General features: G+C 35.4%; 1 protein-coding gene across 2 annotated transcripts in view; it reads left to right on the forward strand.

The window, feature by feature from the left end:
- Window positions 1–17,400, forward strand: part of KIAA0825 (KIAA0825 ortholog) — a 106,011-nt gene that overhangs the window by 62,951 nt on the left and 25,660 nt on the right. For both annotated transcript variants that reach the window (XM_029958173.1, XM_029958174.1), the window contains exons 12-13: window positions 5,012–5,122; window positions 10,237–10,376. In XM_029958173.1, coding sequence (XP_029814033.1) covers window positions 5,012–5,122; window positions 10,237–10,376 — 251 coding nt within the window. The remainder of the gene's footprint in view (window positions 1–5,011; window positions 5,123–10,236; window positions 10,377–17,400) is intronic.

The raw sequence follows: 17,400 nt of genomic DNA on the forward strand, positions 1-17,400 counted from the left end.
ATTAGCCTTGGATCAAACTCCTATGCTGTACAATTTTTGGCTGTTGATAACATAGACCATAGTGAATGGACTGATTTCCTCTGTAACACAAACAGTAGAATTTCATAATAATTACAGTGCCAGATTTGTAATTTGCTTTTCAGTTAGCATTTTTTTTTTGAAATTCAGTCTTGTCCATCTAAAAACATTTACTAATATGTACCAAAGACTTTGATAAGGTTTTCAAGGACTTAGTTATTCACCATTTAAAAAAAAAAATCATCTTACTAGTTAAAATACATCTGCCTTCAGCTTCCAAGTACATTAGAATGTTCTGCTTTCATCCCATAACATTTTTTATAAGTACTGAAATGTAAAGATAATTTACTGGAATGATCATCTGGTTAGATAATCAGTATGCTTCAACAAATATTAATATATTTTAAAAGATAAAGAATATAGAATTGCCATATTTATGAAATCATGTCTTCACAAGTCACAGCTATAAACCAAAGGAAACATTACTTGCACTGAAATTGGGTCTGAGTCTTTCAGTGCTAAAATTCTACTGTAAATTTCATATATGAGATAATACAAAGTGAGATCACAAAAAAAAAAACAAGGACAACAAAACTGCAAAGTAACAAAGACACATCCTATTCAACTCTCTTATTATTCCAAGTAGGAATATTTTAGGTACTACTTGGGTGGAGACCTCCTGAATTTAAGCTTCTTCAGCTAAAAATTTTTTGTCATGTGTGGGCTCTTTTTTAATATTTGTGAGCTCTAATGAACATGCAAAAGTAGATTGTAACTGGATGTTTGATCTTACACAATGCAGGCTTATGAAAAAATAGCAATTAAGAAGGTGACTGATTAGGTGTGGCTGTGGCAGTAGTAATGGAGGAGGACTGGACATTGTGGTAACTGTAACTGCTTCTACTGTCAATTTTTATATTTCATCTTTCTTTTATGAAAGACAGAATGATGGTACAAAATAAATATGTAGTATAATTTGTTTCTTTTAGCTATTCTAGTCTCCTCCACTAAGCAACGTTGTTTACACATTTATCTGTACCTGTAATGACAAAAATATGTGCTAACTTGAGCAGTCACTGAGTTTCAGAACAAAGTGCCAATGAAGAGGCAGCCTGTCTTGCATTTTATGTAAAATGCTACAGATAAATGACTTGGTCATATAGCTTTTATATTTAGGCATATGAATTTCACTGTTGTAATTTGCTGTAGCAGCTCATTTAATTTACTACAAAGTACTCCACAAATCACAACCAAAATCTGACAGCTTTGTTTAGAAAGAATAAAAAGAATTGTCATATTTTGTTATATAGTTACAAAAATAATATTAACACTGAAGAACATTGCTATATAGATGATGCATGTTTTCGTAAGTAAAAAAGGATTTTTTTGTGAACTTGTATTCACAATTTGTCTTTTCAAAATCTGTGAGGGTACATTATCAAAACAAGTTCCTTTATATTGTATATTTCATTACAGCCAGGATTTGTCAGGTAACCTAATCCAGTGTCCAAAATACAAAGAAAAAAGAGGGTTAGCAAATTAGCTTCTTGAATGACTATATCCAACTGGAAACACTGAATCAAATTTGCAAACACCAAATTTTATGTGGAATACCTAGGTCCATTGTTTACTGAGGTGTGCACAGTTCATCAGATTAAGATAACAAATTTAGAAGTTATGTCTGTTTTTAAAGGAATACTTATCTTTCATCAATTCTGTTCAATTAAAGTTGTATGATCACAATTTATTGTTATTATGTTAGCTTGGCTTTATATATTTCAAAACTAAAATTATTCAAATTTCTTTACTATGTTGTTGAAATGGAACAAGATAGTAGTGGTGCTGAAAAATTAATAATATCCTTAACTTCAAATAAGGTGATTTAAGGTGATTCTAGCATATGCTTTCTCATTCCTAATTTTGTGATCAAGTATGTATTCAGCTATCACTTAAGAGTTTCTTTTCTGTATGGCAAAGTTACTTAGACCTGGTCCAAAATTCACCTATGAATCTTGGGGTTTTAGCGCTCATTTTTCTGTGCTTTATTTTCCTCCAGCCTTCTGTGGCCTTCCTGAAGCACCTTTAGTATAACAGATATGCTGGTTGGAAAGGACTGCTGGAGATATCTAGTCCAGCCTCCTGCTTAAAGCAGAATAATCACTAAGAGCAGACATGACTGTGTTACCTGCCCTGTGTCAGCCTCCAGGAAACTGAAGTTTTACAGCCTCTCCATGAAGCATGTTCCACAGCTGCACTGCTTTACTGCAAAGTATTGCCTAATATCTAGTGTAAACCTTCAAAGCTGTTGGCTATGACTTGCTGTATCACATCAGCCCCCACTGAGAAAAGTTTGTTGGTGTTGTCTTTGTAATTACTCTTTGGCTATTTGTAGACTGCCATTAGGTTAATTGACCCTGCTATTCAATTTGAAAAACTGAAAGTATTTCTCCTTAATATATGAGTTATAACTCGTGAAATTGCTTTTTAGTCCTGTGTATTCCTTATACAGAGTTAAATCCTTCAAACAGTACCAGGAAATACCGTCAAGATGCATTTTGTTGGCATCTCATTTCTTCACACCTATACTGAGGCTTACAGGATCAATTCTCACCTTGTTACACTCTACTGAAGAATAAAACTTCTTGCTGTGGTATTAAATGCTTTCACAGATGCTGTCTGCTGTTTTGAGACTATAGGCAGCTGCATTAAGATATCTTGAAGCAAAAACAAATTTCCTACTAGCTATTTTTGTTACTTCTGTCAGAAGAGTAGTTGAATTAAACAGTCTGGCACAGAGGTACATAGCCAACAGTCGACATTAAGAAATGCTGGTATGAGAATTACTATATTATCATTAGACACTTGATTTTTTTAGAAGTATTTGAAGTTATTCTAATATTTAAACAATCTCTGAAGCCTCAGATTATCTTCATCTCACTTTAAAAACTTCTGTAGAGATTTTGTTATAAGCCTCAGAATCCAAAAGTCTGTTGTGTGCTTCTTCTTAGGATACAGCTAATCCCAGAATTCTCTCAAATAGTTCCTAATCAATCAATAAACAACATGTGGTCTTTCTTTACTAGATTGCTACCCCAAATGTATCTATCGTGCTTTCTTTTAGGATTTTTGCTCTATGCTTTGCTATATTCAGAAAAATATTTCAGTGATATGAGAGACAACATGATTTCTTTTTTGTTTTAATTCTCTCATAAAATTGACATTTATGTCTTTAAAATAATTATTTTTCTACTTTAAGTTCTACCTTTATCTACATTAGAATCTCAGCTTTATTTTTAATCTTCAGGCCTTCATGAATTCACAAAGAGCACTGTGCTAGTCCTTCTGCTTGAATATTGCTTACCTAAGATCATTTAGATGTCCATAGTAAATTCTTTCTACTAATTTTTTGTTATTAGTAAAATTAATTTCCAAATACATCACCCTCTCTTTTGGAGAAGTTCAGAAACTTTTAGACCTGCCTTTCTTGTTGAACAAGTGTAATTCTCTCTCTTCTTTTATCTGGGGTCTTTTAGGCAGACAGTGACCTAACAGACATGTAGCTGCAGTTCTAAATTACTTACATGGAGGAGTGAAAGAAAGCTAAAAAGTAACTTTAAATAAGTAAATGACAAAACACAAGTTCTATTAATGCCATGGTGACAAAGCACAAGATTCTGGCTTTTAGGTTAGGAATTCCTGAAGGCTGTATTCCAAAGGGTTTCCAGCCTATCTCCTGTTTTAAGTGTTTAGATCCACTCTCACTGCTTCCATTTCATGGCAGTAGCTTTCTCTGGTCATATAAAAAAGTTCTCTTGTCCTGAGAAAGTCGTCACATCTTTTCCTGAGGGTTTTCTCTCAGTGCAATAGAAAGAATACTGACTTGAAAGTGGGAATTACATTGATTCACTTCAGAAAATAAAGCAAATATACAGTGGCATTTTTATACCTTCTTTATATAACTTAGAAAATCACAGCCATGATACATAAAAAAACAAACTTCAGAGAAGGAAAGTTATTATGATGAAAAATTCACAGCCAAGTAAGATGAAAAGTAAGGTGCTTGGGAAGTGATAATTGTTTATAGTTAATGGAGGATGGATGTAACAAATTACATCCTCTCTGCTGGAATTGTATTCAGTGTAAATGAGAATAAAAAGGGAAGAGGCCAAGGGGCATTTATTCCTATGACACATTATTGCATCCTAGTGGTTGCTACAGAATTGTACCAATACTATTGCTAAACAGTAATTAAAAGCAAATACTAAATTATGGAATCCTGTTCTTACATATACTTATAATCCTATCATATAATGAATAAAAATAGTTAATTTTTAGTGTCAGTGGATTGGACACATCTTGGTTTTTGCCACTCACATCCTTTGAGTAAGTGAAGTACTGCAGTAGTGACATCAAACTAGCTTATCTAGTTCCTCACCAGATTCTTGTATTTGAAAGCAACCAGTATGCCAATTCTCATAAGCTAGCGGAGGTCTAAAGCTTCTGGTTGAAATTTTTGTCCAGTTTAATCTAAAGTCTATAGCTACTTGTATGTCAATTATTATCACTTCAAAAAATATTTTATTTATCATTGTTATAAAGGTATTTATAATACAATGCATTTGTTATGCAGAAAGAAAAGAGCAGTAGAAATGAATGACTGAAGAGCAATTTGCTTATTGAATGCATTTTCAAATGCAGTTTGAAAACATGCTATATAAGAGTAAAAATATGCAGAAAACTTCTTTAACAATATAACAAGTTTCAGAGTGAAAGTATATAAAATATAAAATGATACTTTTAACAGTATTAATAGATTATTATCTATTAATATAAATAAATCTTTTAATATAAATAGATTTGCAATTATGGGTATGCATATGTATATTAGTACTATTTTATATTATGTATATTAGTACTATTTATCATTTGGTACTAGTGGTCCAAAGGGATTTTAAGTCTCTTGTGTAATTCAGAAATATCTGGTTTCTTTCAGGACATTACTGAATAGTTGTGGTGAACATCTTCCTCAAGAGTTTTCAGAAGTCTTTTATCATCCATCACATTGGTTATTTTGCATACCATCATCCTGTTTTTTCTTACTGAAGTGAGTATCATAAGTTGATGGTTGTAAAGGCATCAATGGATTGTCAGTATTAGTCAAATACTATGACAACATTTTGAAAAGAGTGTATCTGAATAAATGTTTAACTAATATTCTGATGTTAAAAAGGCATAGAAGCATTTTTTTAATTCATTACAGATTTCTCTAATCTTTGAGAGCCTATAAGAAAGGTCACACTGAAAGCAGTACACTGTGTTTTGCTAGTCTAGTCATTATGTTCGATATCTGAATTGTCTCTAAGCTTTTCTGGCTTTAATTAAAGGGTATATAGCTTTTGACAATAATGGAGTTCACCACAGTTGCTGTTTTGAAGGACTTATAATTAAAGGGGAGATAAAGAATGTATGCCTTTCTGTGTATGATTGGTGGTTAAAAAAATGATTTGATATATACATGACTCCTTGAAAAATAATGCTGCTTGATCATAGTTAATTTTTTTGGAGATTACTGAATGATTAAAGGCAAAAGCTTAATTTCTTTTTCTGTGTCACAGAAATGTAATGACAAATTACATATAAGATATATGCTACCAGCTGTGCTGTCATTCCATTTCTAGTTTTGGAGCTGAAGCACTCCCACACCAGTGTAGATCCTCTCCTAACCCCTTCACCTCCTCTTCCTCCTCTTCAAAGTTATTTCTTGAGAGATTTTCACTCTCCATTTTCATGAAGGGCTGCTTCTGGGAGTTCTTACTATGCGTTTTCTGAGAAGGTATTTTTACATTTTGTAGAAATACATTATCGTATGATTGGTGACCTAATGATGACTTATTTGTGACCAGTGTGCTGTGGATTTATTATCTCTTACCTTGTACACACAGTATCTTGTACTATGTACATAAAAATATTTTCCCTGTAATTTTGCCCCATGCTACACAAAACTTAGTGATTTCTCTCCGTACCCTTCACTCCTAACTACATGTCATCAGTACTGTTATCTCCTTCCCAGGGGCCTCTGATATCTGCTGAACCAGAGGCAATATATGTTTTGACTGCATCGAAGTCATGCGGTTGGCTAAGAGCCAAACAGAGTTGAGTAACTGGTGAATTCAGAATGTGTCCTTTTACCTGCTAGAAACAGTAATTTAAGTTCTTTAAAAGCTTGAAGCATCACATATGTTTACCTCTATCAAGCTTCAAGGAAATTTGTTGGTGGCTTTTTAAGTTATGCATGGTTGGAGAGAAAGGAGAGGAGAAGGTGGATATAGGAAAGAGAATGACTGCATGATCCATTAGAAAGGGATCTACTCCGTTTCTGGGAAAATTTATGCTTCATTAAGTGTTCATTGTAGAAAAGACAGTAAGCTTTTTGATACCCTCATCCAAGGCCAGTACTCAGAATTTAAATTATACTGTGAATTATGAGTTTTGGAAGATGACTTGAAAAGTGAGTACCCTATGCTGTGTAAAAGTATGTAAAGGAAATGCTGCTACCATTTCAGTCTGATATAATTATCTTTTCCGAGGTGGAATTAGGATAAATTTGTCTTGAATAAATAGCAAACTATTCCAGAGCTATGCAGTATGCACTTTTTCCCCTCGATGACAGGAGATAAAATATACATCCTCTTGATCACCAAGTGGAAAAATGAGGAGCTCAAAAGAAAGCACATATCTGAGAAGATACAGCTGGTGTACCTATGTGAGGACAGTCCATATATAGAGAGTCTTCTGTACTGTCCTGGTGATAATGAGTGAACTACATTGGCAAAATATTTAATGTTTTCTTTTAACAACACAGTTTTCAGCTGCTCAGAAAAAAGGAACAGTGAAGGGCTCTGTATGTAATGAAGTAATTTGTGCGACACATTCTAAGATGGTCTAGTTTTTTCATTGGTTTTACACTCTATGTCAAGGAAACTTTTTTCTCTTGAAATAATTGCAATTTTGAGCATTAACAAGACATGTTTAAGTACTGCAGTAAACTGTATTTTAGAGCATGCTAACTATTCATGGATTGTTTTGTGGTTTTACATCTTACATCTAATAAAAATACATATTCACTGTCCGTAACAAAACTGAGAGCACAGGTCATTGTACACCTCTCAACTGTAGCCACCTAATCTTTAACTAAATACTCTAACCTGTCATACATCCAACTATTAAGTATTTACTCTTCCTAGGCTTGATATTTCAAAAGAAAGTTTCACTAGTTCCTGAAATTATTTTGTTTACTATATAACCTGATTTACTACATTACTTCTGATAACAGAAAATGACTACAGTCTGTTTTATCAATTTGACTCCAACATTTTGTCACGGTTGTTACCATGAATTAGCATGTTTATTTGCCTTATAAAATCCTGCACTTACCACTTGAGGTTTTCTTTCTTTCTGTGTTGGATACTAACCAGAATAATGTAGTTGGTTATCAAACTAAATAATTACTGATCATTTATATTACAGTTCCTTTAGAAGTAATTGTGATTCTTTTAGTGGCAATTGTGATTCATCCTTTTTTTCTTTTTTGGGGCTTGTAATCATACCATTTGCAAATCAAAGTTGGGTTTTTTTCTATTAGTGTACAAAACTGAACATTTATATGTGTGATATTTATATGTACTTCACCTTTTGTCACTTTTTATGAGGCTAGTCTTATTTTCACTAGAACTGAGCTACGAAGATAGGAGAACATATGCCTCTCCATATGCACGTTACAGAACTTCTCAGTGCATTTGTTGGTGCTAGCTTCATGGCTGTAGGGAATGTCTGCTATATTTTATTTTTCCTCCAAGTGAATCACACCATTGTACACTTCAATTTGCAAGATGCTTAAAGAGCCAAGAACTGGTGTATATTACAACATGATAATTTCCCATCTGGTCAATGACAGACAAGTTTTTATTCATTTCAAATACTCTAAAAATGTAATTTATTTCTATTGTAATTTGAAATAATATCCTTCATAAATGTAATTAACCAAATTTGTCCCTTATTTTGTAGTTTGAAGGCAATGAGTGATTCTATTAGATATGGTAACATGACATTCAAGGGAGAAAAAAATATTACACTGGCCCATGTATTTTAACTGAATTAGTCAAGTGTTGAGTTTGCTGTCAGCCACAGCACTAACTCTAGTGAGAATACAGTAATTGTTGTAATTTTAACTTTGATTACTAACTGCTAATTAGTTCTTAGCATGCATTAGATTATATAGATATATAACTAATGTTGAACATACAGAAATTAAGATAATTTTATGAAGAATGCAAAGCCCTAAGGTTGACAGTTTGAATGCAATATATGTTTAAATATGGAAAAGTTATATTGACTGCAAGTTCTATCAATATTTAAATGTATATGTGTATATATTTTTGGTAAATATTACTAGAATGCAGTATGTGCTACTATGTAAATAGTAGAGCCAGTGCTACATTGTCAGTAATTATATATAAAATACCAATTGAAAATCAAAAAAGCTGTACATCAGTTTTCCTGGCCTATACTTTGCTTATCAGCTCAGAGGTATTTGCTGTACTGTTAAAATTGCAAAGGCTGGCATGTATAAAATCTTGATTTACTAAAATTACTGTTACAGTGAAGTTTTGACATAACAGTGTGATGTAAGGGTCCTGGTGGGAAATGGTGTTATGGAAGCTTGGTTTCCTTAGGTTACTGCAAGATTGCCTGCAAGATATGTGTATTTCTGCTTTTTTGGTAACAGAAACATGGAGACATGTGAGGGGGAACTAAATTAGAGGAGTGTATCAGCTGACATTTTCATTTCCAGGTGTTGTAGGTTTGTATTGAGTATATTATATATACAGTAACCTTGACTGAACAGCAGAGTATTTGTGCAGTCATCTCTGTTTTTTTTCATGTGTGCATTCAAGCAGAGTTGGGTGGTGACACACTTGGCTGAGTTAGGTGGCTGTAGAAGTGTGCAACATAATGGAGACATTCCCCTCTATTAGAACAACCACATGAACGCATTTTAATTCTGTCCCAGTGTGTAAATGGCACATAAAGTGTTTTGAGCAGAAGCATATAAATCCTTTTCTAGTCTGACAGGAAAGTGTCATACTGAAAACCTCCTGATGAAGGTTTCAGCTGATGCTGAAGGTGTTATGTGTGTACAGGCAGATAATATTTATGCCTGCACAGTTAATACGCTAGTCCATATGTAGTTTTTACACTGGTGCATGTAAAATTTATGTGCATAGAAATTTACATAGGAGGTGCATAAAGTTTCAATGTTAGCAACTATTGTATAAACTTGTAGCAAAAATAAATAAATACAGTGGCTAAATATCAGTTGAAATTTAATTTAAATACCTTCAGATTAATAAAAAAATAAACTTGCAAGAAAAAGTCTACAATCCAGTTTTGAAAACTTCTTTTAAAAAATATTTCAAGAAGAAGAAAATACTAAATACAGTAGGTAATAAATATCTTGCAGGACAGATTTTTTTTTTTTAACTGTAATGTGAATTCAGTGATTGGCGTTGTGTTGCTGGCTGAGTTCAGAGGAAGCCGTGCAATATTTTTATTTGGAAACCTTAAACATGGAAACCACAAACAGGAAATAATCTGCAATCTCTTCAAAAGCTAATAAGTTTGTACTACACTTTCTCGTTTCTCCCTGCTGGCAAAGCACTAACTTAACCAGTCTAATATTTCATGTGGATTTTTCAGGACATATAAGAATTGGTCAACCGAATCTGGAATTTTGCAACCCTTTTGAGCATTTTCTCTGTTTTTTAGTTAAGAGCTTCATATACTTCATTAAGACAGTTTCTTATTGAACAATTGATGTAATACTGAACTAAAAGTAATAGCCTTAAATATATTCAAGCACAGAAAAAAAAAATCTCCTTTTTACTTAGTAGAACAAGACAAACATGGTTCCATGAGAGAGATAAGTGGCTTTGTATCAGTTATAACTTTGGCAGACTACCAAATGTTAATTTGCTTTTAGCTAGTTGAGATTAAATGTAATTCCTTCCCTGAGCTGCCTTAAAGTAAGCAAGCATGAAAGCATTTCCAGAGTAATCTGGGAGGAATTGACATTTAAGGGATTGCATTACCTCTGCAATTTAAGGTTATTAATTTCATAGATAAATTAACTACATTATTCTTTATCTTGCATTTTGAAAGGATTCCATCAGCCAGAGAAATGGCAGCCCAGGGTCAGCTGAAACTGCTCTTATCCCAGCCGTATTGTAATTTGAACTTGCTTTTGGACACATTGCTACATCATGATTGTCTCTTAGTGAAAATTTTGCTGAGAAGCTCAGGTAGGTATTTATACTGTCAATCCATATAAGAATATCAGTGAAAAACACATATTCATTTTTAACTACTTAAGTGCTGAAGGAAGGCTGTCAACCATGCTGGAAGGGTTTAGGTAGCCTTTCCATTATGAGTAGTACACTTCTTAAATGGGTTAAAAGATAGAAAAAGTCATTGCTTTTTTAATGAGAATGTTTTGTGCTCAATCTGTGTATTAATAGTTTCAAAGCAGACTACAGTTTGATAAAATAGGCTGCTATCATAAATGCAAAGGAGTCAAAATGAATTTGAGCTTAACAGAGCTATGTGATACCTCAACTACTTTACAGAGATTTTTAAAAGTGTGGATTATACTTTCAAAATTATATTTCAATAGTGAAAAGCTTCTTAGATATTGTTAAACTTATTATATGTTTGTCACTGTAGGCATTTTAGAATTGCACTTATATGCTTCCTCTTGTTAATCCGTTAATGCCATTTTGAAAGTAGAACAAATAAAAGAATGGTTCTATAGGTTTTTTATGTATTGGTGTTGTGTTTGAAGCAACAAACTTTATCACATCTTTCCTTTAATATATTTCAGATATTGTTGAAAAGCTAATGGTATAATCACCTGTTTGATGTAATCTTGCAGGAATAGTGAATGAGGGTCTTGGTTTCTATATTTCTTGGCAAAAGAATTCTTCCTACTTATAAAAAACCCCATTATGTCCACATAATATTAGATATAACATAATTTAGTTCTGTTATTTTAAACTCATCTAATATTTGTCAGAGGTACAATATAGCTTTCACTGCTGTCATGCATCTTATTGAGAGCTGCAGTGCATACATTTGCCTACTCAAACACCTGTCTACTTTTACAAAGACTGGCAAATATTTAATCAGGGTCATATTCTTACCCTAATGTTAACCAGTATTGAATTTTACTATCTGTTTAAATTATTAGAGGTAATAAGTGACGTAATGTATTAATCTATTGACTGAGCAACCTCTTAAGCTTTAGGGAAATCTGTTCCTTTGAATTACAAAATGTGCTATTTACACAGGCTTTATTAATGTAACTACAATATTGGTATGAATAAACTTTCAGTTTAGATAAAGTTGATATCTGTGATGATCCACATCTACATTAATTTCAACAGGGTTAATTGTCTAATGACAAAATGTTTGTATTCTTTATTCCTTCTCCTATACAGCTAAGTATATGATAGTTTTTGAGTGATTTGCCCTAGTGATAACAAAACTCCTTGGTATTTAACTACATAAGGATTTTTTTAATAGGAAAAGCCTTCTCACATTTTTAACACTCAGAAAACAGTCCAGAAGGCAAAAATTCTCTATAAAGAGGTGCATATACGTGGATGGTTTAAGGTATTGATTTTTTTTTTTCTGTATTGTAGTAATACTTTGGGATAGTTAAAGTAGAAATCTTCCGAACACATTTAATTTAATTGCAGTCCCATTGTTCTCATGGTTGTACTACGGTGAGGTTCAAAAATAATGTATGTTCCCCATCATAGTAGGGAGTATTGTTGGGATTGACAACGTTTTTTCAGTAGAAAGAGTATTTTGGGAGAATGCATTTGTCTTGGTTTATAGACAACGTGTGCTAGGAGGCGGGACCTCCAACGGAATAGAAACCCCTCCCTCCAAACTACGAGAATTTAAAATTATGAGATGTTCGAGTAAAGTGTAGAAACAAATAAGAGTTTTTACTAAAAATAGAGAACAAAACACAGTAACCACAGGGGTACAGGGAGAAAATGGTCTGTCTCTCCACCTCCTTCCCTGGAAAGACTGGAGACCGCCTGGCCGCGTGGCTCTCCCGCAGGCAAGCAAAGGGACTACAACGAGTATGGCAAAGAGCTTTTCCCCCCGCCGATTCCACGCCGCTAAAAAAACCCCAAAACCTGGGTAGTTACTTTGTTCCTGCTGGTTGTGTGAATTTGGCTCCGATGGTGAGCTGTGTCTGATACAGGGCTCCCCTCCAAGCGCTTGCAGCTTGCGGCGCGGGGGTGGTGAGGTGTGAGCTTCCAACCTGGTGCAGCTGCTGCAGTGGCTGTTTTCACCCCTGGCGGCTGATGGTGAGCAGAGACGGTGTGGGTCCAGCCAGTGCTACGTGGGACTGACGCGGTGGAGGTCAAAAGGCGGCGGTGGTGCCGGTCAGAGTGGCAGGGAGCTGGCCTGGGTCAAAAAGTAGCTGCAGCAGTTGGTCAGGCGGCGGGCAGAAGCAGTGGCCACACTGGTGGTCCGAGGGCAGAAGATGTACTGGCAGGGGAAGCGCTGGTATGAGGAGCATTGCTGGTGCTGGGGTGCCTTGGCTCATGTACCAGCAATGAAGCCGTGGGGACAACAACCCCAGGTGTTGTGGGTCAGGAGGCCAGCAGCGAAAGCACAGAGGGGGTCCGGGGGCTGTGGGTTGGGTGACCAGCAGGTAGCAAAAGCTGAAATGTATATAAAAAGTAAAATATGAAAATAAGAAGTTATTGCATCAAAAATACTAAAGGCAATAAATCAGGTTATGCCAAACCAAACTGCTTACTTGTCTCCACTGAGTATGTCCACTGGGTAAAGGCAACTTTGAAAAAAATAGTTGAAAAATTAGATTTGCATATTTGACCTCTATAACTTAGGCTACAAGTCTAAATAACCCAGATGGGTTGAAGTACAGTTAATTACAGTCATATAATCCTAGAGTTGTTTTCTATAGGTCAAACATTCAGAAAATTTCTTTCTAAGACATGTTGAGTGAGTGAAGGGTTTAAGGTCTTTGCTGTGGCTTTGTGGAGAGAAATAGAGTTGTTATTTCCAGGAACCAGGAGGTATTCTTGGCATGATGAAACAAAAGGCAGTAGCTTGGTTGAATTACATTGGCCCAACACAAGATTATTACCAGAGGGGACCTTATCAGTCAACAGACACCTCACCACATAGGAACAGAAGATAAAGAAGTCACTGAGAAATCAGTAAGGCCTTCAGTCAGTCCTTGGGCCTCAAACATACTTTTGTTTAAGAAGAGATGGTAGTCTCAAGGATCTGATGAACAATACTAAATGCAATGTATTCCTTTTTAGTTTTAGAAATAATCTTATTCATTACCCCGAATACATGAGACTCCAGTTGTTACAAAGATTTAATTTCACTTTCTACACACAACTTTAAAGTGAATACTGCCATGTGCAGATAAACTGGAAGAAAACTGCTTTCACAACAGGACCAGACCACTGGCAGTTGCATCTAATGTTTTTTGGCTTGCACAATACATACTCGTGAGACTAATAGAAGAGGGTATTGTGTAGTCTGTATATTAATGACATTCTGGTCACCACTAAAACTTTGAAATGAGAACTGATAGTAATGTTTGCAAGTATTCTGTGGTAAGTTTAAAGTTGCAAGTCTGAAGTTGAACCCAAAGAAATGCGAATTACTTCAAAAAGAGATCATTTACCTTGCACACATAAGCAGGTTGGGGAAGAGAGGATTTCCACCGAGAAAATAAAGCTGTGTGGTGCACTATCAGCCAATTCACTAGACACTAATAGATATAAAGAGTTTTCTGAGACTGTGCTTTTATTAACCAATTTCTGGAAAGAGATTTTTTTCCCCCTTCTAATTCTTTGCCCTCTGTGAAACAGTTCTCTAACTGCCACGATGTGCCATCTTAAGGTAAATTGTAAGTACTAACTAAATTTTAATCAAATTTAATTACACTTATGGGTAAATAGCATTGATTTTTTGTAAGTTACCCTAAAAGAGCAGTGAAAGGTGGTAACTTTACCAATTGGCCTCACTTAGAAATTAGACTGAACTGTTAGTGACAGTACTGAGTTATTACAAAAGAAAATGCACATGCCTTGCATAAATCACCAACTCCATTAAAATTCTGGCTTTGGCTAAATATGTAACAATTTGACACTTTTATTTCAAGTATGTGGAGGTCATTATTTTTGTGCTTTCTTCTAATGACTTATTGAATTTAATAATCTGTTTATCAGACAAGTGAAAAAACTAGCAACTGTGCTAGTCCTGTGGTTCAACCACACACTATTGTATTTCCCCAAAATACAATCTTGCAGATTTTTTCACAAAACTTCAATGTTAATCTGCAACCCTGTCCTCATTAGGAGAGCAGGAGTAAATCTCGTACAGGAATTTATATGCTTGTGGAGAGATAGATCATTCCTTCACCTATTTGTGGATCACTCAGTGAGAAACTTGTGAGTACACCTGAAAGTCTTCTTAGCCTCTTCATGATAGGAATCTGTGTCATGGTAGCCTAACAAATGATTAAAAGGTTACTTTAAACATGGCATCTCCTCAAAATGTCCATCTGACCAGTAAGCTTACTGGATTCTGTACCTCCACAACCAATCAAGGGTTTACTGATGTACTTCTAGCTGGAAGATAGGTAAGAAAGGGACCTTAATCAGATATCCTGCTCTGTTTGATGACTTTCCAGTGATAAGCTAAAGAAAACAGTAAAGAGATTTTATGGAGTTTCTGAAAATTTGAATAGGAATTACTGTTTGGACTATAGTAGAGCCCTGCTGCAAATCACATACCTTCTCTTGACAAAGTAGTAGCAGATAAGTACTGGATGAGTGATAATGTTAGCAAGTTACTGGGAGGTATTTCTATCAGTAAGAAAGAAATATGGAGAAATAGCACTTGTAACTCTGCCTTTCTGAAAATAGGTTTTTAAAATACATGGTAGTATCCCAAGAGGTTTAGTGCATTATTTTGTCATAGGAAGAATGATTCACTGTGAATGGTATAGCTATTATTCAGTAGATACATATATTTCTTACAAAGTATTTGAATATATTTTGATACTGTCTGTGCCTGTGGAACATTATGCTATATGGAAATAACAAAGAACAGATTTAGCAGATTTAGATTCCCTTCACAGACTAGCTTTTGCTATACAAATGCAGTCAGTGAAAAAAGATAAATGTATAGAGAAAAACATCAGTGGGCAGTAAGTATGATGCCTATCATATAAATTCTGTTCTTATGTGATAATTAACAAGGAGGCTGCTTTGGAGTTCAAACGAAGAGGAATATTTAATGTTATGACAGGTGAGCTAATAAACATAAAAGAAAAAAAATCTAAGGCAAGAGAATATATCTTTCTCTAGACTCCTTATTCATAATATTTAACCAGCTATACTGATCAGCTAGCTGAAGTTGTCAACTGACATTATCCTTTAAGATCTTTTCTAACCCAAGGGATTCTATGATTCTGTGATTCTATGGTCCATGCCTGCTTATCAGTCAGAAAACTCATTTTAACCTTAGCTTTCAAAAGTCAGCTATTCTTACAACAAGGGCAGCCTTTACTTCAGTGTAAAACAGGAAAAAGCTGATGAATGCTCGCATTGTGTTTAGCCACAGAATAGTTTACCAATGGATTAATGAAGATCTTTGCTTAAAAGCATAAGGCTTGTATTACACACTAGTTATTCAAGATGTATGTATAACACCCTCTACAGAATTCTTTTATACTCCTTTTCCTTTATCTAAATCTATTGGTAGCACTGAGTTGATTAGAAAAGTTAGTAATAAGTTGTGACTCAAACTTTCCTTATGGCATGGTCATAGAACAAATTTAGGCTTAATTTCAAGTCATAAACTCCTTTAAACACATCAATTTCCCATGTTCTGCGAAGAGAGTTTACATAATATTTAAAATCTCAGCTAGCCCTCCTCCCTAGAATTCAGTTAAATTAATTTAAAAAATAAATACTTATGGTAGCATAATTGAAGTTCAATTCAAATTTCATCTCACAGTTTGAATACCTTTGGGTTTTCTTTTTTGAACAACTTTTTCTGCTTTGTTGGTTATTTCTTTGTCATATTCATATTAGAAGACATATCCCTGGTGTCTTGGTTTAATGACAATCTATTCAGGAGGTTAGACCTCTAATGAGATGAGCCCTCCTTTTTTTTTATTTTTTTTTTTTTTATTTCCCTCCTCCCAGTATAGAGAAGGTAAAACTTATGAGGAGTCTGAACGAAGAAGGGAAAATAACAATTTTACCAAAAAGGGAAAGAAACAAAACCCCACAAGATTAGAAAATATTATCTAGCTATCTGCCTTCCCCCTAGGTTAAAACAAAACCTGGAAGGCTATTTTGCCCAAAGAAGGCCCTATGCTGCTGAGGCGGCGGGGTGGGTTGTGGCATAGCAAAGCATTTTGGGTGTCAGTGGTGGGGCCAGGGCTGGTCCGGCGTGGTGCTGCGGCCCGGGGGGCTCTCAGCAGGCGAGAGAGCGAAAAGGCTGCAGCTGAGACAGTGGCGACTGCCAGGAGGGGAATCCCTGCGCTGGCAGTGATGGCAGCTCTCTGCCTGCTGCGAGATAGCTGCTGAGGCGGCAGCGACTCCGTACGGGGCTGGGCACGCTGGGACGGCTCGGCTGGGGCCACGGTGTCCCCGGTCTGATGCAAAACCAGCTCTGAGCTGAGGCTAAAAGCAGCCACAGCTGAGGCATGATGGCCCCCTGCAAAGACTCTGAGAGTCTGCGGTGCTCCAGTGGGCAAAAACCAGGTACAAACAGAAGATAATTTTGGCCCCTGCCCCCCTTTTATCTCCTGTCTTCTAAGTTCCCAGGATGCTCCACTGCAGGGATTTTCCGGTGGGTTCCAAGACACTAGGGACAGCTCGGATGAGGAGCTGTCCCCCATGCTCCAAATTACCTGGTGGTATGAAGTATTCATCGCTGAAAATTCTTCCCATTTAACTAAAACTACAACACCTGGTTGTGAGTGAATTGTGAGGAATCCATTTAATTCTTCATTGAGAAGCATCAGGCATTGGAAGCAATATATGCCAGCTCACTCAACTCATAGGAAAAAAAAAACCTGATTAAAAAAATCTTATTGCTGACCTATCTACTGCCTTGGGAAAAAAACCCCACACCTTGTTGGTTATGAAATCACTGATCATGTTTTTTAGATTTTTACATACTCTGGGCTGTTTCCATTAAGGTTGCACACTATCCAAATTGGCTGCTTTACAATAATGTGTG

This window comes from Manacus vitellinus, unplaced genomic scaffold (assembly GCF_001715985.3).
Source record: "Manacus vitellinus isolate BGI_N305 unplaced genomic scaffold, ASM171598v3 scaffold_145_pilon, whole genome shotgun sequence".
NCBI classification, from domain to species: Eukaryota; Metazoa; Chordata; class Aves; order Passeriformes; family Pipridae; genus Manacus; species Manacus vitellinus.